Raw genomic sequence first — 26,371 nt, 5'->3', positions numbered from 1 at the left:
TCTAGGCATGAATAGTTGCAGGAGAAAAGCACTATAATCATCATGCACAACAAATGTTTACAATCGATTGCTTTCAATGAAGAACTAAAGCATTCTTATGATCAGAGGTACATTTTAAATGATAAAATTGAAGAGTAATGGTGTACCTTTTAGATGCTAATTTATCATATTCTAGGTGTTAGTTAACAAACCAAAACGTGACATTCTTGAATGTTAATCAAGTAGTTACTACAGAGACAGGGATGAGTCATCCCCATGTGTAGTTTTGCAGATAACCTCTCTAGATAACTTCAGAAACAGCTTGAGTTTCAGAAGCTTGAGACAGACTTTTGATTTTCGCTTAATAGCTAGGGGAGAATTATCATCAGATTCGGAGATGATACCTGGTCCGAAGTAAACCACGTTTTCAAAGCATGCAACCTAGTCGCGATGGATGATGACAGGACATAGATTTACAAAAGTGTTGAATTGGAAGTGTCTGCACCACATCTTATCCAGGTAAGATGTACAGTCAATGGGTAATATGGGTAATACGTATGAGGACACCGTTCCGGACCTCGGTAATTTTTTCTAATTTGCTAAATTAAAAACAATTGTATTTTGTACACACACAAAAAATCAATTACAAGGCAACATCTAAATATTGCTGCGAGCATTGATCAAAGTTCAGAACGCTTATATTCTTGATCGGACCTAATCGCGCCTGCCTCTTTGCGAAAGAGTGGAATCATGAACAGTGATTTATGTTCGTCTGCGTACCCCATATATGGCTTATTAGCAGCACATTCACACCAAAGACAGTACAATATGAAGATAGGCTAAAACTGCTTCTCCAATAGAAATCCCGATCACACTTGTAGGCGATGTTGGCTAGCTAAACTCATGCGCAGTCCACGTCATCAGGTCTAACGGCCGTTTCGCGCCAAACTGCGCATGTGCAGGCCGTCAACTCAAAGTCACTCCTTCGATATAAAATTGTTTTTGGCGAAAAATGTAAACGTGTCACTTTCACAAGGTTGGAGTAATAACATGTCAAACTACGTAAGACATTGGCTCGAATCTAGCTTTTACCTTATAGATTTCGAGAAAATTAACAACTAAGGGAGATTGCTTTACTTTTCTGATTGACTTCTCAAACCCCAAACCCCGGCCTGGTCTGTTTCACAAGCATTCCCTGAAGTCTCGAGATGTTGCGCCTCTGGGTTTAGAAACTCTGCAATTCGGGACGTTCCTGCATGTGGGCATTCCTGCATCTTCAGGAACCCATCTTTATACTTATATTGGTACTTTTAAAAAAAGATAAGGACAGGCGAGGTGGAGGAGTGTATCTTAGCCGAGAGGAAATGGCGACTGTGCTTGAACGTGAAAGTGCGGCAAGTGAAGTATGTGATAATGAATGGAAAATAGTGAAATCAAAGAATGGAACAAAACGAGCAAAAGTTGTAGTAGAAGAGAAGGACCGGTCCAATAATGCATGTCTTAAAGGGACTGCGTTTTTTGGAGGAGGTGGTTCATTTGGGAAATCTATTTGTAATATTGAGTACTGTGAAGAAAGCAGTGGGAACTAGAAGTGGCCTTGATTTGGTTAATTGTGTTGATGAAGAACAGAAGAAGCGTGCAATGGTCTGGCAAAATTGCCCACGTCAGAAGTACCTGTATTCATCTTTGGAGCAGGGCGCCTGCCAAAGGAGTTATAGCTGGAGTCTCGTTGGATATAGACAGTGGTGGAAAAAGTACTCCGTTTTCATACTTGAGTAAAAGTACAAAGTAAAAGTCAAAACTATACATAAAATTCCTTATATTAAGCAAACCAGCCAGGGGCACACTCCAACACTCAGACATCATTTACAAACACAGTATTTGTGTTTAGTGAGTCTGCTAGATCAAAGGCAGTAGGGATGACAACGCGTTATATTGATAGGTGCGTGAATTGGACCATATTGCTGTCCTGCCTGAGCATTTCAAATGTAACAAGTACTTTTTGGTGTCAAGGAAAATGTATGGTGTAAAAAGTACATTATTTTCTTTAGGTATGTAGTGGAGTAAAAGTAAAAGTAGTCAAAAATAAAAGTAGTAAAGTACAGATACCCCCAAAAAACTACTTAAGTAGTACTTCAAAGTATTTTTAATGAAGTACTTTACACCACTGGATTTAGATGACTAGTACCTTAGTCAGAAAATCCCAGGAGTGGTCAGTGCACGTCGCCAGACCCGTATAGTAAATGAAGGAAGGAGAAAAGCCTATCAATATTATTATTGTTTGAGGAGACTACCTGAACATGTGAAGCTTGGATATGTGAGTTGTGCGGTGAGAGCATTTGTGTCCAAACCATTACAATGTGGGAATTGTAAAGGATATGGTCACGTGTCAAATGTTTGCAGACGGGACAAGTATGGTATTGAAGCATCTGTGAATGGAAAATGTTGCAACAGTGGTGGGATTCATACTCCAGACTTCCTTGAGTGCCCTGTTAGGGTGAAGGAGGTCAGGGCACTCAAGGATCTCTGGAGTATGAATCCCACCACTGTTGCAACATTTTCCATTCACAGATGCTTCAATACCATACTTGTCCCGTTGTGGACCGGATCTTCTATGTGGAGGCGGTGAAAAGAGTCGAATAAATGGCGGTGGATGCATTGCAACCAGTTGCTAGTGTTTTAAGTCAATCGAGTGATCTGGATACACTCATTGTGAAGAAAGAGGATTTTGTGTTATTTATAACCACAGTGATTAATTTACATTTTAGTCATTTAGCAGACGCTCTTATCCAGAGCGACTTACAGTTAGTGAGTGCATACATTATTCTTTTTTTTTTTTCATAACCCCCGTGGGAATCAAACCCACAACCCTGGCGTTGCAAACACCATGCTCTACCAACAGCTACATCCCTGCTGGCCATTCCCTCCCCTACCCTAGACGACGCTGGGCCAATTGTGCGCCGCACAATGGGTCTCCCGGTCACAGCCGGCTACGACAGAGCCTGGATTCGAACCAGATCTCTAGTGGCACAGCTAGCACGACGATGCCTTAGACCACTGCACCACTGTTGTACAGCACAAGTGTCCAAGAAGCTGAACATCGTTATATCTGCAGCCAAGTTTTTAGGGCTCCAAGAGTTCACGGCAGAATCACTGCAAGGACTATTGTAGCTAGGATATGTCCCGCCTTCCCAGGAGTCTTCTAAGCCTGTGAAGGGACCTGATTATTATTTTATTTTTTTACAGAAAAGCAGGTTGATTTTGTTTAGTTAAGTTCTTTTTTTGATAGTTTATATGATATTTGATTTATTTTTACACACATTATTTCATTTTCTGGGGATCCTTATTATCCACCCGCACAGTAGGTGGCGGAATGCACATCCAATTGTTGCGAACGCCATTATACCATAGAAGACGAACGACGACAGGCGGGGCGCTCCAGGACAGTAGGTGGCGTTAATGCACAATAACGTTGGATGCCAGCAGACAATAAACCCCACAGAAAATGTCGGTGGGGGCGACAACCGTAACGAGCTAACTGTAAACTGGTAGACGGTGTCCTTCATCCCCGCAGTTCTGTTAACGACAGCAAGGGCAGGTGTTCGGCAGGTGGGAAAGAAGGACACTGTGCGCTATCTTAACCAGCTAGTCCGGTACAAAGCAGGAGGGGGCGACACCGTGTGCTAGCTAACTAGCAACTACTTAGCTAACACACGGTATCGGCGACACCGTGTGCTAGCTAACACACGGTATCCCCCCCAGCATCCCGTATGCTGTGCTAGACACGGTTTTCTCCGGCACACAGCCGGCGGGAGACGCCGTGTGCTAGCTAACTAGCAAGCTAGTGTGCTGTCTCCCCAGCCTCCCACCTGCTCTGGAAGCGGGTGCGACACCGGTAGACCGTGTCCTTCGCCCCTGCCTGTCGCGCACTGTTTTCCCGCAGTTCAGGCAACGACAGTGAGAGCAGGTGTTCGGCAGGCGGGAGCGAAGGACACTTAAAAAAAAAAAAAAAACTGAGATAATACTTGTATTTCCCTTTTGACCCACATTCAAAAGTGTCACAAGCATGAAGATTGGGGGAATGCCCACATGCAGGAACGCCCCAAATTGCAGGAAGCAGTTGCACAATATTGCCCTCTAGCACATTGTTTCCCAATGAGAAGACTCATGAGACCATATGCCAACTGGTAAAATGTACACGAAGGGGTACTCCGGGAAAGCAAAATTCGGTTGGTCTTACACTAACCGAAAAAGGTTGGGAACCACTGCTCCAGCAGCACAGGCCGAGACCGGGCCTGAGACGTGAAACGAACTACCCCAGCTCGCAGTCGTTGAAGTAGGCAACAAGAGACGCTGCTGAAAGTGTGTTTGCGGGATGCCGGACAACAGGCATTTTTAAAACCGTCCCGCGACAATAACCGACTGTCGGAGAATGAGTGCACAACTGGTAAATAGTCGCTTATATATATATAAAAAGGATACGCAGGGGTGAAAGTACTCTGGTATGGCATCACGGTCAAATAAATAGTGGGGATACGCCGTACCGGTAAAACATGAGCTTATCACAAAACAGAATGTAAAGAAAAATGTAGGCTATTACACTATTATTTGTCATTACCGCATGAAAATGAGCGATTGGACTTGAAAACGGGTATAGCATACGCTCCCAAATGCGATGTTCGATGAGGACACTGACATTTTTCCAAGGCAGAGATTAGGTGCCGCCACCCGAGACGCTTGCGTTCAGCAGTGGATTCTGGCCAAATGTCATTGCACTTTTTGGTGTTTTGTGTAACGTCTACTTCCATTTACCACTGTTTGGAGGCTGGAAATATGCTGCGAGTGGATGAACATGCGCAGGTAGCCTAGTAAAGGAGCCATTTGAAGTGATTGTTTGACAATCAGATAACGTCATGACTGGTTGTGTTTATGCCACGGTAAAATGTAATACATAATTTTTTTTAAATTACATCTTTACGACTAGGCCCACAGAGATCCGATTGAATTACTAGGGATTCTATATGTAATTCTTCCCATACCGGGAATAAATTAAATCTACTTTCACCCCTGTAGGTCAGTCCAGTGGCTAGCTGCCAGCAGAGACTTCTATTGCAGTAACGCTGAAGTGCTCTGGCTATTATTACTTAGTCCGTTAGAAGGATGAAGTATAGCTAACGTTAAATGGAGCATACAGCAGCAGGAGTAAAAAATATGCTAAGTACTCATACATCTGCTTTACAGAAAGTAGGCTACTGAGAGACAGTGATGTGGTGCTCAGTGGTGAGGCTGGGTGGCAATGCATGCAGAGGAGACTGAGAGAGAGGCTAGTACAGTGATTCCCAAACTTGGGGTCGTTTCAGGCATATAACATTACAGTTGTATAGCTAATAGGCTATGTGTTTGTAGATCAACTGAGGTGAATTAACCGACGGCGGGTATGTGAAAGCTTCTTGAAATGACTTTGTGCTGTCATATAGATTTATTGTGGCAAACAATAACGTGGACCTAATTCATCATCATTCACCAAGTTCTGTTTTCTTGAGGGAGTAGTTAGGTAGGTAGATACCAATAAAGGCGAGTTAATCAACATGTTTCCCCCCCATATTTTATTCCAGTGTATCTGAAATCTGTGCAAGGCTGTTGGGATCTCCTTACGGATTGGATGTGGACAAAGACTCCCCTTACTCCGCTGAGCCGTCCTACTTGGAGTCCCTTCCACCTCCATCTCCATCCCATTCAGCCACAGTAGCCATATCCTGGTCCCTGGCTCCAAGATGGATGCTTTGGAAAAAATGCAGTTCACCACTATCGACTATGTCATATTTGCCCTCTTGCTGGTAACGTCCATGGGCATAGGGCTGTACTACGCCCTGTCAGGGGGTCGACAGCGCACCACTCAGGAGTTCCTGCTAGCGGACCGGAGCATGAGCTGCCTTCCTGTATCCCTGTCACTTATCGCTACATTTCAGTCAGCGGTGGCTATAGTGGGTGTGCCGGCAGAGATCTATACCCATGGCACTCAGTACTGGTTCATAGGCTGTGCTTACATCTTGGGCCTATTCATTCCAGCACACGTTTTCATTCCTGTGTTCTACAGGTTGCATCTTACCAGCGCTTACCAGGTGCGTACTGTAGGCTATACTCTTTGCAAGCTTAAGATGGAGAGACATCTTTGGAATGAGAATATGTAGGCTAATATCAGTTGAAATGTATAAGCTTTTAAAACCTGCTAAGGAGTTTACATCGTTTTGGTTTCTGGTAGGGAAATAAATAATGAATAAATACATTCTGAATATACTGATGTGTATATCACTTAGTGATGGTATTTTTTCTTTTCAGTATCTGGAACTGCGCTTTAGCAAACCAGTGCGTATCTGTGGAACACTTACCTTCATCTTTCAGACAGTAAGGTCCATACATACCAGATGCAATAATAAAGACAAAAACAAGTAAAAGAAAGAAAACTTGTAAATGTGGATGATTATCAGTTTTTCCGCTGATATGACTACTGCTATCTCTTGCAGGTCATCTATATGGGTGTTTGTATATATACTCCGGCCCTAGCACTCAATGCAGGTCAGTAATTTAGGCTTTGGTTTTAGGATTTATAGACAGTGATAAGTGATAACACTTTATGGGCAGTTTATGGCCGTCTCCAAGACACAGATTAAGCATAGTACAGGACTAAATAGCATTCAATGCATCAATTAACATTCTCAGTTGAAATAGCTTTTTAGTCCAGGACTAGGCTTAATCTGTGTCTGGGAAACCGGCCCTATGGGTCTAACACTCTTGATAAAAAAACAAGGAAATAATGTGTTGGGACCACACAATTTCGGCTCAAGAAATGGTACTGTGTTTTGTGCCATGAGTAGGTGATCTATAATTGTGCAAAATGCACATTATGTTTGAGTAAAGGTTGCTTAATTTTGTTCCATGCTTCCCTATAGTTACTGGCTTTGATCTATGGGGAGCAGTACTGGCCACTGGAATGGTGTGTACACTGTATACAGCTCTGGTAAGTTGTTCTTTGTCATTTTCAGCATTTGTAAAGAAGCTGTTATTATACAATGGTAAATAAACTGGACATATTACATAATCAAAAGTACAAATAAAATATACCCATGAAAATCTTTTTGTTTAACGTTGACATTATGAAATGTCATTCCGAAGTGGCCTTTTTTCTCTATATCTTTAGATGTAACATCAGCCATTATAAGCTTGAAGCCTATACGATAATAGGCTCTGTGCCTCTGTGTTGTACCTGGTCCTGACAGGGAGGCCTGAAGGCAGTGATCTGGACAGATGTCTTCCAGACCATAGTGATGTTTGCTGGCCAGCTGGCGGTCATCGTGGTGGGGGTCCAGCAGACTGGGGGGTTAGCAGAGGTCTGGAGGAAGGTCTGGGAGGGGAATCGTATCTCTGGCATAGAGTGAGTGGACTGGTCACTATCTTCATGTATTCAAGCGATGACTGGCAATCCTGTTTAAAGTTGATTTTTTTATTTTCTTAAATTCCATGTTCCAATTCCAATGTTCCAATTCCAAAGTTCCAGTTCTAATATTCCAATTCTGTGTTCCCCCTCTTGTCATGTCTGTTCTACAGCCTGAATCCTGACCCTACGGAGAGGTACACGTTCTGGACCCTGGGGGTGGGAGGGGTCTTCCTGATGCTGTCTCTGTACGGGGTGAACCAGGCCCAGGTACAGAGATACCTCAGCTCCAAGACCGAGAGGGAAGCCATCATGTAAGACTACATGTACCACACTCCATACACAACACCACATTACATACACATGGAATAATGTGGTAATACCATGGTAATGGTATGGATACTGACCTATTTTAACGCATTGTGATTCCTCTGTGTTTTCTGCAGGTCTTGCTACATGGTGTTTCCCTCTCTACAGGTAGCTCTAGCTCTGAGCTGTGTCATGGGGCTGGTCATGTTTGCACGTTACTGTGAGGAGGACCAATTTCACAAAATAGACAACTTATCCAAAAATGAGGTCAGTAGGAGTGTGTGTGTGTGTGTATTATTATTTTGGTCCTTCAGAGTTCATCATTAGAGTATTATAGTTTGTGGATTAATCAGTATGCCACTAAGTGTAACCGGTGTGAAATGGCTAGCTAGTTAACGGTGCGCGCTAGTAGCATTTCAATCGGTGACGTCACTCGCTCTGAGACCTTGAAGTAGTTGTTTCCCTTGCTCTGCAAGGGCCGCGGCTTTTGTGGAGCGACGGGTAACGGTGCTTCGAGGGTGACTGTTGTCGATGTGTGCAGAGGGTCCCTGGTTCAAGCCCAGGTAGGGGCGAGGAGAGGGACGGAAGCAAAACTGTTACATTGATGCTGTTGACCCAGATCACTGGTTGCTGCGGAAAAGGAGGATGTCAAAAGGGGGGTGAGTGTAACCGGTGTGAAATGGCTAGCTAGTTAGCGGTGCGCGCTAGTAGCATTTCAATCGGTGACGTCACTCGCTCTGAGACCTTGAAGTAGTTTCCCTTGCTCTGCAAGGGCCGCGGCTTTTGTGGAGCGATGGGTAACGGTGCTTCGAGGGTGACTGTTGTCGATGTGTGCAGAGGGTCCCTGGTTCAAGCCCAGGTAGGGGCGAGGAGAGGGACGGAAGCAACACTGTTACATAAGCAGTCAGCAGATGTTTTTATCCAACATTACCTACAGTACAGTGAGTGCATACATTTTTTGTGTCTGTGATCTCCAGTGAGAATTTAACCCACAACCCTGGTGTTGCTAGTGCCACACTCTTACCTACAGTACACCAACCATTATGTGTTCTCTATCCACAGATGGTGTTATACTTTGTCATGGACATGCTGCAGGATCTACCTGGTCTGTCTGGACTGTTTATAGCTTGCTTATTTAGTGCAGCTCTCAGGTATGTTAATCAGTCAATATTTATAACACCCTTTTTACAACAGTTGTCACAAAGGGCTTTACAGTAACCCAGCCTAGACATCCAGAACAAGCAGATGCACAGTACCAGAAGGGTGCTTTGGTGTTGTGACTACGTTTCATGTTTGTCTCCACAGCACCATCTCATCAGCTTTTAACTCTCTGGCCACAGTGACCATGGAGGACCTGATCAAACCACACTGCTCATCCATGACAGAGGCCAGGGCCACCCTGCTCTCCAAGGGACTTGGTACGTTGAGATCTCCTGGGCCCCTAGACCAGGGTTCTTCAATTCCGGTCCTGGAGGGCCGAAACAGTTCTGTTTTTTATTTCTACCTGGTAGTTAATTGCACTCACCTGGTGTCCCAGGTCTGAATTAGCCCCTGATTAGAAGGAGAGGATGAAAAACAGAGGTGTTTCGGCCCTCCAGGACCGGAATTGAAGAACCCTGCCCTAGACCTTATCCCCTAGGATCCAGTCACTTCATGTAGACCAGATCAAGTGCCTAGGGGGTAGGGACTAGGGGTTGATTCTGAACGGGGCCCTGCTTACTGTTGACAGTGTGTCTTTTAACTTATTTGTAAGTTCTACATCATGCTTCCCTCACTTTACCTGTGAGAGCATGTTTTCTAAGACAATACAGCACTCATAATATCAGCACTAAAGAGTGACATTTACTTCTTCTGTTTCTGAACTAGCATGTTCATATGGACTGCTGTGCCTGGCTATGGCCTATCTAACCCACTTGATGAGTGATTCTGTTTTGCAAGTAAGCACAACATTTGATTTTTTTTTAAATAATTTACTGTATTTGTTCAAATTCAAATATTTTGTCTGATTCTGACTTTTTTCTATTTAATTTTTTTAATTCAAGGCTGCTTTCAAAATCTTTGGAATGGTTGGTGGTCCTCTTCTTGGCATCTTCTGTCTCGGGTTGTTCTTCCCTTGTGCTAACTCTACCGTAAGTACTCAATATATACAGTGAGGGCATACATTTTTTGTATGTGAATGTGATCCCTGTGGGAATCAATCTTAGCGTCACGCCGGGTTACTGTAAAACCACTTTGTGACAACTGCTGATGTAAAAAGGTCAGGGCTTAATCAATACAGTTGATTGATTGATGTACTGAGTTTCTCTAGGGTGCCCTGGCGGGGTTGGGGTCAGGCCTGGTGATGGCCTTCTGGGTGGGCATCGGGAGCATCGTAACCCGTACCTCTGGTGGTCCTGCTGCTGTGTCTCAGTTCAACTGCACGGCAATACAACTCTCAGGAAGCATCACCACAGCCATAGGGACTGTACTCAATAGTACTGCTGTGCCTACTAGTACATCCAGGTAAGAGTCTGAGTGTATCATGAAAAGCTCTATACAAATAAAATGTAGCTATCATAAGAGGCAAACAACAACTAATAATCAGCTAATCTGAAAGTATTCTATTTAGTTTACTCATAGATTACTCATACAGTGCCTTCAGAAAGTATTCACTTACCTTGACTTTTTCCAAATGTTGTTACAGCCTGTATTTAAAATGGATTAAATAGAGATTTTTTTTGTCACTGGCCTACACACAATACCCCATAATGTCAAAATGGAATTATGTTTTTAGACATTTTTACAAATTAATTAAAAATGAAAAGGTGAAATGTTTGGAGTCAAGTATTCAACCCCTTTGTTATGACAAGCCTAAATAAGTTCAGGAGTAAACATTTGCTCTTAACAAGTCACATAAGAAGTTGCATGGACTTTGGATTCTGTGTGCAATAAGTGTTTAATATGATTTTTGAATGACTACCTCATCTCTGTACCCCACACATACGATTATCTGTAAGGTCCCTCAATCGAGCAGTGAATTTCAAACACAGATTCAAACACAATGACCAGGGAGGTTTTCCAATGCCTCGCAAAGAAGGGCACCTATTGGTAGATGAGTAAAAAAAAAAAGAAAAAAGAAGCTGACATTGAATATCCCTTTGAGCATGTTATTAATGACACTTTGGATGGTGTATCAATATACCCAGTCACTACAAAGATACAGGCGTCCTTCCTTACTCAGTTGCCGGAGTGAAAGAAAACATGCTCAAGGATTTCACCATGAGGCCAATGGTGACTTTAAAACAGTTACAGAGTTTAATGGCTGTGATAGGAGAAAACTGAGGCTGGATCAACAACATTGTAGGTACTCCAAAATACTAACCTAATTGACAGAGTGAAAAGAAGGACGCCTGTACAGAATAAAAAATATTCCAAAACATGCATCCTGTTTGCAACAAGGCACTAAAGTAATACTGCCAAAAAATTGGCAAAGCAATTAACTTTTTGTCCTGAAAACAGTGTTATGTTTGGGGCAAATCCAATACACGTTACGGAGTACCACTCTCCATATTTTCAAGCATAGTAACACAACAAAATGTGGAATAAGTCAAGGGGTATGAATACTTGCTGAAGGCACTGTAGATACAAATTTGTAATACATTTAGTGATTTTATATTAACTCTATATCTTTCGTTCTTTAGCCGACCAATGGGTCTGCAGAGATTCTACTCCTTATCCTTCATGTGGTACAGTGCTCTCAGCTCTTTCACTGTGGTGATCACAGGGTTGATCGTTAGCTTTCTCACAGGTAGGGGAAAGCTCTTGATCATTACCATAGTAGATGCACTCAGGGCTGGTTTTCCAGACACAGATTAAACCTACTTGACTAAAAAGAATGCTCAATGGTGATTGAGATTCTTCATTGAGCATGCCTTTTAATCAAGGACTACATTTAATCTCTGTCTGGTAAATTAGACCTAACATTTTCACAACATATGATTCTAAGTTAAGTTAATTTAATTGGTTGGATTTTATCTTTCATTTAAGGACCAATGAAAAAGGAGGATGTGACCCCAGGTACTCTGTCTCCTCTGTTGGGCAACATGCTGTTCTTCGTACCAGATAACATCAAACAAAAGCTGTGCTGCGTCACCCCACTGGGGCACAGGGTAAGTCAACAGAGCACATGGGCACATGGGCTCATCACACTCACAATTCAGGATTGTGTTCATTAGTGCAAACCACATCAAAAAGCAATGAAACATTTTGCTACAAAAACAAGTATTTATTAAGTACTGGACAGGGTCAGATCCCCAGGGCTGCATTCAACACAGGGCTGCATTCAGCAGGGCACAACATTATGGAACGTTCAGATATAAATATGTTATGTTTGTCTGTAGAATAAGGAATCATTTCAGCTCCATTCATGGCATTTCTATCGGCAACATTCCACAATGTTTGCGCCATGAAGGTTCTCCTGATGCATTCATAGCAGAGGGGGCTCTGCATTCAAGAGAGGGCTCTGCGCGCACATAGGCTGGAATTCAATCATTGCAGATAATACATTTCCACACTGCACTTTCAGCAAGTGTGTACAGCAGACACAAAGAAGTCCATTGTGGAAAACCCACCTTCTTCAATGATTGAACTTTGGCTTCAGTTAAAATATTTTATATTGTTTTGTCATTATGGCTAGCAACACTCAAGTCCTATTGTTTTGGGTCTGTGAGGGACATTTCAACAAAGCTACAGTGCCTTCAGAAAGTATTCACACCCCTTGACTTTTTCCACATTTTGTTGTGTTACAGTATTGACTCAGGGGTGTGAATACTTACGTAAATGAGATATTTCCTTATTTCATTTTCAATAAATTAGCAAACATTTCTAAAAACATGTTTTCACTTTGTCATTATGGGGTATTGTTTGTAGATGGGTGAGAAAAAACATATATTTCATCCATTTTGAATTCAGGGGTTATGAATACTGAAGGTGCTGTATGTGCTATCGTATCAAGGGTACAAAACATCCATTATCTTATCTCAAGGTGAGTTGTTTATAGTGTGTGTGTTTTTGTACGAGTAGCCAATCATCCAGGAATGTCTACCTGCACAACACAAGGAAAGCAATATTCAGGCTGTCTACACAGAAGAAGAGGAGGAAAGGCAGAGCTTTCTTCCCACTTACCACACACCTGCTGTGGAATATGAGACAACTGTGTGATGGACAGAGACACTTCCATAACGTCATGTTATTTTTGTTATTCATTTTTTTGGTCATTTAGCAGACGCTCTTATCCAGAGCGACTTACAGGAGCAATTAGGGTTACGTGCCTTGCTCAAGGGCACTGACAGATTTTTCACCTAGTCGGCTAGGGGATTAGAACCAGCGACCTTTCGGTGTTATGTCATGGCCCACGGGGCAGTGAAATTGTCCACTCACCATTTCATGTCAAAGAGTGAATTTCATAGAGGACCTGTTCTGTTGAGGAGATGATGCTCTGAGAGGAGAAGTGGTCAGGAGTGACCCTTATTTTAAACCTTTGCTCCAGGCTCAGGTTTGTAATCCAAGTGGATAAAAAATGCATTGATACTGTACATGTCTACTGTACATGACGCCTGACAAGACCAAAGAAACGTAGAGTATTACGTGTTCTGAAATCAAAGATAAACCCAAGGCCATATCGTCTAGTTCTGAGAAAATCAGATTTGAATGGAACATTTGTTTTGTTGTGAGGTATTAAATAAAGACATATCAAGGGGCGGAAACACGGAGAACTATGGAGTACTGCTTGTCTGATATCGCCACAGATAGAACAATGAGCCAGATATTTCACCGGATGTATAAATGCGAAGCATCTGGTTTGCGTTTCCATTCATTACCAAATATGGTGATGAGAGGAAGCCCAGTGGCTGGCAGTGGGAGAAGATGAATTTTGGCCAACATTCTGCTAATTTTCTCAACGACCAAACATTTGATCTCCATACAGTTTTCTGTTTCCAAAACTACAATCTGTAACAGAGTGGACTGCATTTAGTAGACTTTACCCTTTGCCAGAGTTTCAAAAAATGGTGTTTAGGAGTGCAAGGGCGAATGTAGTTATTATTGCACACACAAACTTCACAGAGTAGGCGTTCCCTAATGAAAATATGCAAATAAATGCTAGAACATGCCAATAGGATCTCACTAGCTTGTTCTTGGCTCTGCCCACCACCTGCTTGCTTGTTCTGCCCACTATGATTAATTTGCTCCCATTGGAAACTACAGGCTCTTGTCTATCTTGGGTTAGTTATAAAAAATCTTTGATATCACTGTGTTGCTGTCAATGAGAAAATGTATTTGTATTATTTGTGGAACTGAGTAGTTGTTCTTTCAATAATGTGTTCCAGTGAACAACTTTGTCATGTTGGCCTGGTGTGTCGAAGAAGAAAATAGTTTTTGTAAAATTATACTACTTAGACATTTTCATTGTTTGAAAAAAATCTTAAATAAACATTTCATTGTATTTCAGGTTTCACAGTCCTTACTGCTGCTGATAATTTATTTATTTACTAGGAACAGTATATTTATCTATTCGTTTTTAGTGTAAAGTTAGTATTGAGTTAGTTCACTCATTGAGTTGGCAGAGGAAGGCAGTGCCCCTGAATATCCAGTGAGTAGGAGACTCTGAGGTGGGTAGAGACACGGCTGTGATGAAGTTGGTAGAGATGCCTGAGGAGGAGAGGAAGCCTGCCCTCTTGGAGGTATAGTACAGGATAATCTGTAGTAGGCACAGCTGCAGCATCATCACATACACTACCAGTCAAAAGTTTGGACACACCTACTCATTCAAGGGTTTTTCTTTATTTTTACATTGTAGAATAATAGTGAAGACATCAAAACTATAAAATAACACATATGGAATCATGTAGTTACCAAAAAAAGTGTTAAACAAATCAAAATATATTCTATATTTGAGATTCTTCAAATAGCCACCCTTTGCCTTGATGACAGCTTGGCACAATCTTGTCATGAAAGACAGAGTCTACAGACACGTTCTTCTGTTGAGCACTGTTCTGGAGAAGAGCTGTCAGAAACCCTATAGCAGGGTTCTTCAATTCCGGTCCTGGAGGGCCGAAACACTTCTGTTTTTTATTTCTACCTGGTAGTTAATTGCACTCACCTGGTGTCCCAGGTCTGAATTAGCCCCTGATTAGAAGGAGGGGATGAAAAACAGAGGTGTTTCGGCCCTCCAGGACTGGAATTGAAGAACCCTGCCCTATAGGAAAGATACATGAACTAAATAAGTCAAAACATCTCTTTTAGAATATTATAGAAATTATGTTCATACTTTAAATTGTATTTCAATTTGTAAGGGTGATACAATTTTAAGGCAAAGACAAATGTCCCTTTTCTAAAGCTTGACAATGAACGTTTTTAACTTGAAATTGTACTTGAAGGAGTGTCTCTTTTATGGCTGCTAGTTTAGGTATCTTTATTCTGGCTGTTGCACATTTTTTCTAAATACTTACTTTTATGTTCGCTAACTGGACAGGCAAACGCTGCCAAGTACTAAAGAGTAAACCAATCAAAACTCGTCTGCCAATCACATTCTCCGTACCTAAGGTACATAAACACAGCTGGTGACAGTTTAGTTATAGAAATGTGATACCATCAATGCAATCTGTAAAATAACTCCCAATTTAGAATGCAGCAACCTTAGCAATGTAGCTAGCTAGCTACAACAAGTAGAACTGTTGCTAGCTAGCAGGAGCAGATAGCTTTATCACTACAGGAAGCTTTAGCTATCATTATTCCAAGTAATAATTTAAGACTACAAAAGTCTGTTGTATAGCTAATACAGTCATCAAGGCAGGACTCACTAATTTCATTAACGCTAACAAATAAGAAATGCCACATTATCCCTGTCAATAGGCCTAGTTGGAGTAGGAGGCACAGCACCCAGCCTAGTTGTTGTCATTATTTAAACGGTGAGGATGGTCATTTTCTAGCTCATTAACTACAATCCTTTGATTAATTCTTGTCCCTCACCTTTGTCTCCCATGAGCTATTCAGCTCTCCTCTCATGTGTCCTGCTCCCAAAGATCAAATAAGTGCTATTCACCAAGCATGGGCTCAGCTGATTCACTCACATGTGAGGAGGACTATCCTACTGCAGTTGAACTAGCCCTAACATCACTATTAGACATTGTGACCCCATATGCCTGTTGTCTTTCCTTTGTGGGTTTAGTCTTATATGGTCTACACAGTCTAGTGCATTTTAGAGTTGAAGAACACCAACTACAGATACACATGCTTGTTAGAGCATCTCAAAGACTAAATTCAATATAGAATCAGTTTGACGAGGTGAAAACAGATTCTGTAACATGCAGTGATGAGAATTCTTTTGTCCCCTTCAGGAGCCCAGGCTTTTGCCGTAAATGGTAGAGTTCTTGTCTCTGGACCACACATACATCTCTCTCTTTACATCGGTTGGCTACATTAGTGACCAGGGTGGGATCCTTTCGATATACCTATGGGGCCTGGGCACACAAATGCTCCTAGGGCCCAATTTAGACTTCAACCTCAGACAGGTTCCACAAGACTAGTGGTGCCTGGAGAAGTTGGTATACTCTATTTTTGCCCAAAATTTCTCAAACAGCCCGCCCGGCGAAGGAAAGGTGCCATGTGTGAGAAATTCTGTTTTCCAAAAAAAATTCCTCCAGGTTTTCACTCTCAAAATCCAAACTTTTCATCCACATCAATGCTTAAACCACATCAGCAGACCATTTATGAGGTCTGGGAACAATTGAGAAAAATAATAATTGGAGGGTGTAGTTGCCCTTTAATTCAGAGGTGTTTCTGTACTGTATGTATGCTTCCTGTTCTTGAGGCTCTGCTGCGGGTCAGTCTTAGGTAGACTGTTCAGAGAGTATATTCCTCCACTTATCATAGGTATCCTGAATGCATAGAGGGTATATACAGGGAATATTAGGGGTTATTAATCATAAGTACTTTGATAACTGATATTTAATTCCATTTACCATGAATGTACAATACTGTATTCAAATGAAAAGTGAAGATGCCCAGTAATATTAAATTACAATCATTATAAAGGTTTTTGATTAGTTTCAACAATACAGGCTTAAATATGTAAAATGTTAATCTTTTTTCCATAAGGTTGATCTTGATGTTGTCTGCCCAGGCTCTGAAGAAACACTCTATTCCAGGTCCAGGGTCCACAAACCCAGAACCTTGCACGACTCATATGAGCAGTACTACGGAGGCAACAACAAAATACATTACTTCTCATCCAAGTTTAATCAATTACAATTTATTTAGAGCATAATGATGCTTTGGGCTTGGAGGAACATGAAAATGTCTAAACTAAAATGATATGATTGGAATTGGGTGTGCAGTGAGAGCTGAGCTGTGGAGAGGGTTTACTTCTATACCTTCCAGTCTGAGGGGACTGTCATGGTGAGCAGGGCGGTGTAGACCTACCTTCCAGTCTGAGGGGACTGTCATGGTGAGCAGGGCGGTGTAGACCTACCTTCCAGTCTGAGGGGACTGTCATGGTGAGCAGGGCAGTGTAGACCTTCTTCCAGTCTGAGGGGACTGTCATGGTGAGCAGGGCAGTGTAGACCTTCTTCCAGTCTGAGGGGACTGTCATGGTGAGCAGGGCGGTGTAGACCTACCTTCCAGTCTGAGGGGACTATCATGGTGAGCAGGGCAGTGTAGACCTTCTTCCAGTCTGAGGGGACTGTCATGGTGAGCAGGGCAGTGTAGACCTACCTTCCAGTCTGAGGGGACTGTCATGGTGAGCAGGGCAGTGTAGACCTACCTTCCAGTCTGAGGGGACTGTCATGGTGAGCAGGGCGGTGTAGACCTACCTTCCAGTCTGAGGGGACTGTCATGGTGAGCAGGGCGGTGTAGACCTACCTTCCAGTCTGAGGGGACTGTCATGGTGAGCAGGGCGGTGTAGACCTCCTTCCAGTCTGAGGGGACTATCATGGTGAGCAGGGCGGTGTAGACCTACCTTCCAGTCTGAGGGGACTGTCATGGTGAGCAGGGCGGTGTAGACCTACCTTCCAGTCTGAGGGGACTGTCATGGTGAGCAGGGCAGTGTAGACCTCCTCCAGAACCTCACTCATCTGCACCTCTCCTCTGATAATGAAGGAGAAGGAAAGGAGGCTGGCGCGCACCACATGCAGGAGGTAGTTCAACCGGTCAATCTCCTGATGCAGAATCACCAGTAGGTCAGTGGAGGCTGAGGCTGTGCGTCTCACCGTCAGAGTTCACACACGTGCATGGACGCACACAGAAATAGACAGACACACACAGACACACACACAAGATGGCTTTCAGTAAGAACTATGAACAAAAATGGACAGAAAGATATACAGAATCTCTCAATGTTACTCTTACTCTCACTTTTACTCTCACTCTTGAGAGTCAAAATAAGCCAAAGGTACAACCTTTGAAAAATAATTTCCTTCTTGGAGGACAATAAATCTATTCTATTTTAATCTAATGTATTCTAAAGTACACAAGTCTCCCTGGTCAGAGGAGGACGATTCTGCAATGTTGACTTTGGCGATGAAGTCTCTGAGGAACAGTGTGATCAACCTCCACTGTCTCTGGTAGTTTCTTCAGGATGTACATGGCCATCCTCAAAACTACACCATCCTGGCACTCTGTCTCTGCTCCACACAAACAAACATAATACAACCAACAACACCCTTTTCACACTATCATGCTGAAACAAACCAAACTGTGCTGGCTCAGTTACAATCTTTTCACGTTGTCCTTTCCAGCACAGTTCCAGTCACTGTGGTGGATGCTTAACCACGCCAGTTCAGTACAGCTCTGCTTGGCTTGGCTCAGCTCAGCCAGTAGTGTGAAAAGGCAGTGTTGGGGAGTAGTGAACTACATATAGTTCAATAACTAATTTAACTACATTTTGCAATAGCTTGGTGGTACAGTAGTTGAACTAAATTAAAATCTTGGAAGTGTTTTCAGTAGTTCATTATTTTTTTGACCATGTAGCAAACTACTGGAACCACACACTACTTTTTTTGCAAAAATAAAATAAAATATGGGTGAAGTAGGCAAGAATGGTCTTTCTTTTTCAGCATCAGACCTGCCTAATTCTCACATTAAACTTGTTTTGTTTGTTTAATAGGACGAAAAATACATTCTGTTAACATTGACTCCAGAGTGATCTATTCTTGCCATTTGTAGTCTATGACATTTCATATTTAGACATGATAATTTATTACAAAGTAGTTTGGAATAGTGAACTACTTTTTCAAAGTAACTTTAGTTAAGTCAACTATATTTTTCTTAAGGGTAACTTTAGTGTAGCTTAACTTTTTCCAGTGTGAAGTAATAACTCGGTAAACTATATTTTCAGAGTAGCTTCCCAAAACACTGTGAAAGGGATAAGTGAACATGTAGTACATCTATTTGTGGGTTGAATTTCTGCTGGAGGGGGACCCAGACCCACCTGGTCAGCAGGCTGCTGTCTGACAGTTGAGCTGCAGGCTGACTATAGTGTGGAGTAGACCTGGGTTCAAATACTATTTGAAATCTTTTAAGTAATTATTGCTTTTGCCTACCTGGAGTGCCAGATGGGCGGAGTTTGCACTCGAGACTATTCTTTTGGTTACATCCTTCCAGACGAGACCAGACATTAGTATTTGAAATGATTTCAAATAGTTTTGGAACCCAGTTCTGGGACCAGGCTAGGACCCACCTGACCAGCAGATTGCTGTCATAGAGCCTGGGCTGCAGGCTGTAGCAGCTGCTGGGTTTGGTTCTGCAGGATCGCCATCTCTGCCCTGCTATTAATGCCAATAACCTCCGCCAGGTCCTTGTCCGGCATGTTCTCTATGTAGGCTCTACACTGGGACCAGCTGGCGTCTTTAGGGAAGGGAGGGTAGACCTACCAACAAGAATATAATAAAATGGTCTCAATGTAGACACAAATAATAAGACAGATACAGTTTTGCTTGAGGTTATTTTAAAGTATTGTCTGTAATATTTCATTATGTGACATACATGTTTTAAATGATGTTTACAGACCTAGGCAAAGTAGGTAAAACAACTACATAACATCATAATTATACTATTGATTGTTTAATCAGTATGCTGAAGAAGCAGAGGCTGAAGAGCAGAGTCTTCCAGGCTGGGCTGCATTTTATCTTACAGAAGCTCCTCTGTCACCTCTCCACTGGGACTGATGGTGTGAAGGAGCTTCTCCTTCAGACCCCGAGGAGGATCCACCGCTATCTACAGGACAGGAAGTGGAATTATTGTATTAGTAACGGAGGCTCTACAGCTACAGTGGAGAAAAAAAGTATTTAGTCAGCCACCAATTGTGCAAGTTCTCCCACTTAAAAAGATGAGAGAGGCCTGTAATTTTCATCATAGGTACACGTCAACTATGACAGACAAATTGAGAAAAAAAATCCAGAAAATCACATTGTAGGATTTTTTATGAATTTATTTGCAAATTATGGTGGAAAATAAGTATTTGGTCACCTACAAACAAGCAAGATTTCTGGCTCTCACAGACCTGTAACTTCTTCTTTAAGAGGCTCCTCTGTCCTCCACTCGTTACCTGTATTAATGGCACCTGTTTGAAGTTGTTATCAGTATAAAAGACACCTGTCCACAACCTCAAACAGTCACACTCCAAACTCCACTATGGCCAAGACCAAAGAGCTGTCAAAGGACACCAGAAACAAAATTGTAGACCTGCACCAGGCTGGGAAGACTGAATCTGCAATAGGTAAGCAGCTTGGTTTGAAGAAATCAACTGTGGGAGCAATTATTAGGAAATGGAAGACATACAAGACCACTGATAATCTCCCTCGATCTGGGGCTCCACGCAAGATCTCACCCCGTGGGGTCAAAATGATCACAAGAACCCAGAACCACACTGGGGGACCTAGTGAATGACCTGCAGAGAGCTGGGACCAAAGTAACAAAGCCTACCATCAGTAACACACTACGCCGCCAGAGACTCAAATCCTGCAGTGTTAGACGTGTCCCCCTGCTTAAGCCAGTACATGTCCAGGCCCGTCTGAAGTTTGCTAGAATGCATTTGGATGATCCAGAAGAGGATTGGGAGAATGTCATATGGTCAGATGAAACCAAAATATAACTTTTTGGTAAAAACTCAACTCGTCGTGTTTGGAGGACAAAGAATGCTGAGTTGCATCCAAAGAACACCATACCTACTGTGAAGCATGGGGGTGGAAACATTTTACATTTACATTTTAGTCATTTAGCAGACGCTCTTATCCAGAGCGACGTACAGTTAGTGAGTGCATACATTATATTTTTCATACTGGCCCCCCGTGGGAATCGAACCCACAACCCTGGCGTTGCAAACGCCATGCTCTACCAACTGAGCTACATCCCTGCCGGCCATTCCCTCCCCTACCCTGGACGACGCTGGGCCAATTGTGCGCCGCCCCATGGGTCTCCCGGTCATGGCCGGCTACGACAGAGCCTGGATTCGAACCAGGATCTCTAGTGGCACAGCTAGCACTGCGATGCAGTGCCTTAGACCACTGCGCCACAGCTTTGGGGCTGTTTTTCTGCAAAGGGACCAGGACGACTGATCCGTGTAAAGGAAAGAATGAATGGGGCCATGTATCGTGAGATTTTGAGTGAAAACCTCCTTCCATCAGCAAGGGCATTGAAGATTAAACGTGGCTGGGTCTTTCAGCATGACAATGATCCCAAACACACCGCCCAGGCAACGAAGGAGTGGCTTCGTAAGAAGCATTTCAAGGTCCTGGAGTGGCCTAGCCAGTCTCCAGATCTCAACCCCATAGAAAATCTTTGGAGGGAGTTGAAAGTCCGTGTTGCCCAACGACAGCCCCAAAACATCACTGCTCTAGAGGAGATCTGCATGGAGGAATGGGCCAAAATACCAGCAACAGTGTGTGAAAACCTTGTGAAGACTTACAGAAAACGTTTGACCTGTGTCATTGCCAGCAAAGGGTATATACAGTAACAAAGTATTGAGAAACTTTTGTTATTGGCCAAATACTTATTTTCCACCATAATTTGCAAATAAATTCATAAAAAATCCTACAATGTGATTTTCTGGAATTTTTTTCTCAGTTTGTCTGTCATAGTTGACGTGTACCTATGATGAAAATTACAGGCCTCTCTCATCTTTTTAAGTGGGAGAACTTGCACAATTGGTGGCTGACTAATTACTTTTCCCCACTGTATCTTCAGGAATATAATCATTAGCAATGGATTTGTAATAACAATAGATATTGTTGTGTTCTGTGTAGAATCCTAAGAAGAGACAAAGCCCCTCAGACAATGGCAATTTGACTGGTTCACTCATGGGTACACCATAAAAATAGAATCTCTAACTATACTGAGTGTACAAAACCTTAGGAACATGTCTTTCCATGACTGAACAGGTGAAACCAGGTGAAAGCTACGATCCCTTATTGATGTCACTTGTTAAATCCACTTTAATCAGTGTAGATGAAGGGGAGGAGACAGGTTAAAGAATGATTTTTAAGCCTTGAGACAACTGAGACATGGATTGTATATGTGTGCTATTCAGAGGGTGAATGGGCAAGACAAAATATTTAAGTGCCTATGAACGGGATATGGTAGTAGGTGCCAGGCCCACTGGTTTGAGTGTGTCAAGAACTGCAACACTGCTGGGTTTTTCACGCTAAACGGTTTCCTGTGTGTATCAAGAATAGTCCACCACCCAAAGGACATCCAGCCAACTTGACAACTGTGGGAAGCATCGGAGTCAAAATGGGCCAGCATCCCTGTAGAACGCTTTCGACACCTTGTAGAGTCTATGCCCCGACGAATTGAGGCTGTTCTGACGGCAAAATGAGGTGCAACTCAATTAGGGAGTTGTTCCTAATGTTTCGTACACTCTGTATACTTCTATAGGTGGATCGCCCTCTAATGGTGAGCTGTGGGACTGAAGACCTTGATGGCTCTCTGCAGGATGGAGGCAGGGAACACTGGGTCTGGTTTAGCGTACAGCCACAGATGGAAATGAGGGTCCAGGTCTGAGCCATTCCATTTCAACCTGAGGAGGGATGAAAAACACTCAACACACTCAGATCTGTGGAGAGGCATCCGTCTACAGCTAGGTCCTGTGTGGTGCTGGCACCTGAGAGGACCACACCTCACAGGACCCTCTTGTGCTTCAACATGGTTTCAACAAATGTACTACATCAAATAGTTGTCTCACACAACATTAACCATTAACATAAATATTATATGAACACATAAAACATGCAGAAATAAAAGCTCAAAACAGTGCAGTGCACCAATAAGTGCTGTTGTCCACTCACAACTTGACCACGGTTTGCAGTCTGGGCATGAAGCAAGCAGCCAGGTGGCAGTTCTGCAGGAAGACCCAGCGGCCCCTGAGGACCTGGGCCTTGTAGATGAGTTCCTCTGCCCTTGGGCCCTTGGGCCCTGACACCATGTCCAGGTGCAGCTGCTGCCCCTCAAATAAGGACACTACACCATATTCTCGATTAATTGCAAAGGTGTAAAATAAGCATTAAGTGTCCTTGTGCCCATCCCAAGTCCTACTAGTGGGAGAGAGGGTCGAAAAAGCAGCCTTACTCCAAGGTTATTGCACACAATTAATCCAGTATTAGATATTGACAGTGACATTGTGACAAATCAATAGTTGTAAAATGTTTTTATCAGGTATGTTTGACAAGAATATTGTGAATCCCCCCAAGTGTTTATGAAGGTAAAAGGCATGCTTAGGTGAAGAATTAAGCATGTTTTTGTTCACTTGCCTTATTTCTGAAATGTCGCTCTTTTCCAGAGCATCTAAAGCTGAAACAGCTTTCTCTAACAGAGGCAAAACTTTATTAAAATTAGCTGTGGAATCCTACAGTTTTACAACACAAAATGAAAACAAATTGTTTACATAAACAAAACGTTACTCACAGTCAACAGAGACCACATTTATCAAAGTGTGTGTGCACACGTGTGTTTGTACAGATGTAGGATCTTAATTTGACCACTCAGAAAAATGTAAACTTGTAGTGTATTTGAGTTTTAAAAAGGCTTCTAATGTTTGTAATTTCCACTTTGAAATTTCAGACGTAATTTGCCCTAACGAAAAATCTATCAACCCCTACAAAAATGTCCATTCATTATAATCCACATAATAATTCACAATTCCTGCTGCTGCAGGATTGTTTCTTGCATCATCATCTCTTCTTCCATCTCTTCTTCCACATCAATCAATCAATCAATCAATCTCCAGCCTTTAGCTGACATTACGGAGCTTGGAGCCCTCTGAACGACACATCTTGGTAAAGGTGTCTATGTACTCAATAAAGGTGCTGGGGACTATGTAATAGGGCCTTCTCATCTCCTGCAAGTACTAAGCTGCCATCTGGGTTGAGCTGTAGTGAATATCCACACACACTCTGGCAACCTTGTTCTGAAGGACCTGGGAGCTTATCTACCATTTCAGAAATTGGGTTATCAACAGGTGATCCAGATTCTGGACTTCATCTTCGTATGTAAAAGTAACTTTAAGTTATAGTTTTTAGTTTATTTAATGTACACATTTGCAGCTAGAAGTTTAATTAATTAATTAATTTAGCCTTTATTTAACCAGGTAAGTCAATTGAGAACCAATTCTCATTTACAATAATGACCTGGCGAAGAGGCATAACATTGCAACAGAGAACAGGACAACACACAATACCCCTAAAAAAATTATAAAACACTATACAGAGGAAAGGTACAAATTAATCAAATATACAACAATAAGACATTTTAACAGTAGGTAAGACCACAAAAGTCTAAGTCAACACAGCAGACTTAATGATCAGCAGGTACAGTGATCAGATAGCAGCTCAGTTAATGTTTTTGAAGGAGTGTGGTGGAATGTGTCAAGGGTCTTTTGCAGCTCGTTCCAGTCGTTGGCACCAGAAAACTGGACTGAATGACGGCCAAAGGAAGTGCGGACTTTAGAATGACCAGTGTGATATACAGTTGAAGTCGGAAGTTTACATATGCCTAGCCAAATACATTTAAACTCAGTTTTTCACAATTCCTGACATTTAATCCTAGTAAAAATTCCCTGTCTTAGGTCAGTTAGGATCACCACTTTATTTTAAGAATGTGAAATGTCAGAATAATAGTAGAGAGAATGATTTCAGCTTTAATTTCTTTCATCACATTCCCACTGGGTCAGAAGTTTACATACTCTCAATTTGTATTTGGTAGCATTGCCTTTAAATTGTTTAACTTGGGTCAAACGTTTCGGTTAGCCTTCCACAAGCTTCCCACAATAAGTTGGATGAATTTTGGCCCATTCCTCCTGACAGAGCTGGTGTAACTGAGTCAGGTTTGTAGGCCTCCTTGCTCGCACATGCTTTTTCAGTTCTGCCCACACATTTTCTATAGGATTGAGGTCAGGGCTTTCTGATGGCCACTCCAATACCTTGTCTTTGTTGTCCTTAAGCCATTTGTGTCAGAGGAAGGCCCTCAAAATTGTCAAAGACTCCAGTCACCCTAGTCATAGACTGTTCTCTCTGCTACCGCACGGCAAGCGGTACCGGAGTGCCAAGTCTAGGTCCAAAAGACTTCTCAACAGCTTCTACCCCCAAGCCATAAGACTCCTGAACAGCTAATCATGGCTACCCGGACTATTTGCACTGCCCCCCCACCCCATCCCTTTTACGCTGCTGCTACTCTGTTAAGTATTTATGCATAGTCACTTTAACTCTACCCACATGTACATATTACCTCAACTAGCCGGTGCCCCCGCACATTGACTATGCAACGGTACCCCCCTGTATATATAGCCTCCCTACTGTCACTTTATTCTATTGTATATATAGCCTCCCTACTGTCACTTTATTTTTTACTTCTGCTCTTTTTTTCTCAACACTTTTTTGTTGTTGTTTTATTCTTACTTTTTTGTTTAAAATAAATGCACTGTTGGTTAAGGGCTGTAAGTAAGCATTTCACTGTAATGTCTGCACCTGTTGTATTCGGCGCATGTGACCAATAAAATTTGATTTGATTTGATTTGATTTGATTTGGACACAACTTTGGAAGTATGCTTGGGGTCATTGTCCATTTGGAAGACCCATTTGCGACCAAGCTTTAACTTCCTGACTGATGTCTTGAGATGTTGCTTCAATATATCTACATATTTTTCCTTCCTTATGATGCCATCTATTTTGTGAAGTGCACCAGTCCCTCCTGCAGCAAAGCACCCCCACAGCATGATGCTGCCACCCCCGTGCTTTACGGTTGGGATGGTGTTCTTTGGCTTGCAAGTCTCCCTCTTTTTCCTCCAAACATAAAGATGGTCATTATGACCAAACAGTTCTATTTTTGTTTCATCAGACCAGAGGACATTTCTCCAAAAAGTACAATATTTGTCCCCATGTGCAGTTGCAAACCGTAGTCTGGATTTTTTATGGCGGTTTTGGAGCAGTGGCTTCTTCCTTGTTGAGCGGCCTTTCAGGTTATGTCGATATAGGACTAGTTTTTACTGTGGATATAGATACTTTTGTACCTGTTTCCTCCAGCATCTTCACAAGGTCCTTTGCTGTTGTTCTGGGATTGATATGCTCTTTTCACACCAAAGTACGTTCATCTCTAGGAGACAGAACGCGTCTCCTTCCTGAGCGGTAT

The 26,371-nt window shown here is 42.5% G+C and overlaps 1 protein-coding gene across 4 annotated transcripts; it reads left to right on the top strand.

The window, feature by feature from the left end:
• Positions 1 to 232: 232 nt before the first annotated feature.
• On the top strand, positions 233 to 23,003 carry LOC311146044 (sodium-dependent multivitamin transporter-like). 4 transcript variants are annotated; one of them, XM_084182494.1, is made up of 16 exons: positions 233 to 498; positions 5,595 to 6,101; positions 6,319 to 6,384; positions 6,504 to 6,555; positions 6,930 to 6,997; positions 7,257 to 7,411; positions 7,585 to 7,725; positions 7,858 to 7,987; positions 8,783 to 8,871; positions 9,026 to 9,138; positions 9,587 to 9,657; positions 9,763 to 9,849; positions 10,029 to 10,222; positions 11,401 to 11,507; positions 11,747 to 11,868; positions 12,782 to 14,201. In XM_084182494.1, exons 2-16 carry the CDS (start codon positions 5,754 to 5,756, stop codon positions 12,917 to 12,919), a joined length of 1,881 nt encoding a protein of 626 aa, XP_084038620.1. In that variant the 5' UTR covers positions 233 to 498; positions 5,595 to 5,753; the 3' UTR covers positions 12,920 to 14,201. The 4 variants fall into 4 exon arrangements, with proteins under 4 accessions (XP_084038620.1, XP_084038619.1, XP_084038617.1 ...); XM_084182493.1 differs by lacking the exons at positions 233 to 498; positions 12,782 to 14,201 and adding exons at positions 3,931 to 4,426; positions 22,628 to 23,003; XM_084182491.1 differs by lacking the exon at positions 233 to 498 and adding an exon at positions 4,117 to 4,426.
• Positions 23,004 to 26,371: the final 3,368 nt, after the last annotated feature.

This window comes from Coregonus lavaretus (genome assembly GCF_964263955.1).
Source record: "Coregonus lavaretus genome assembly, chromosome: 18".
Taxonomy (NCBI): Eukaryota; Metazoa; Chordata; class Actinopteri; order Salmoniformes; family Salmonidae; genus Coregonus; species Coregonus lavaretus.
The sequence above is the reverse complement of the archived record's forward strand: the minus strand, read 5'-3'. Positions and strand labels throughout refer to the sequence as shown.

Excerpts from the sequence above, each read along its gene's own strand:
- LOC311146044 (XM_084182494.1), top strand. The coding sequence starts at position 5,754 with ATGGATGCTTTGGAAAAAATGCAGTTCACCACTATCGACTATGTCATA. Across the intron at positions 6,102-6,318 it reads ATCTTACCAGCGCTTACCAG|TATCTGGAACTGCGCTTTAG; the intron begins GTGCGTACTGTA and ends TTTTCTTTTCAG. Across the intron at positions 6,556-6,929 it reads GGCCCTAGCACTCAATGCAG|TTACTGGCTTTGATCTATGG; the intron begins GTCAGTAATTTA and ends GCTTCCCTATAG.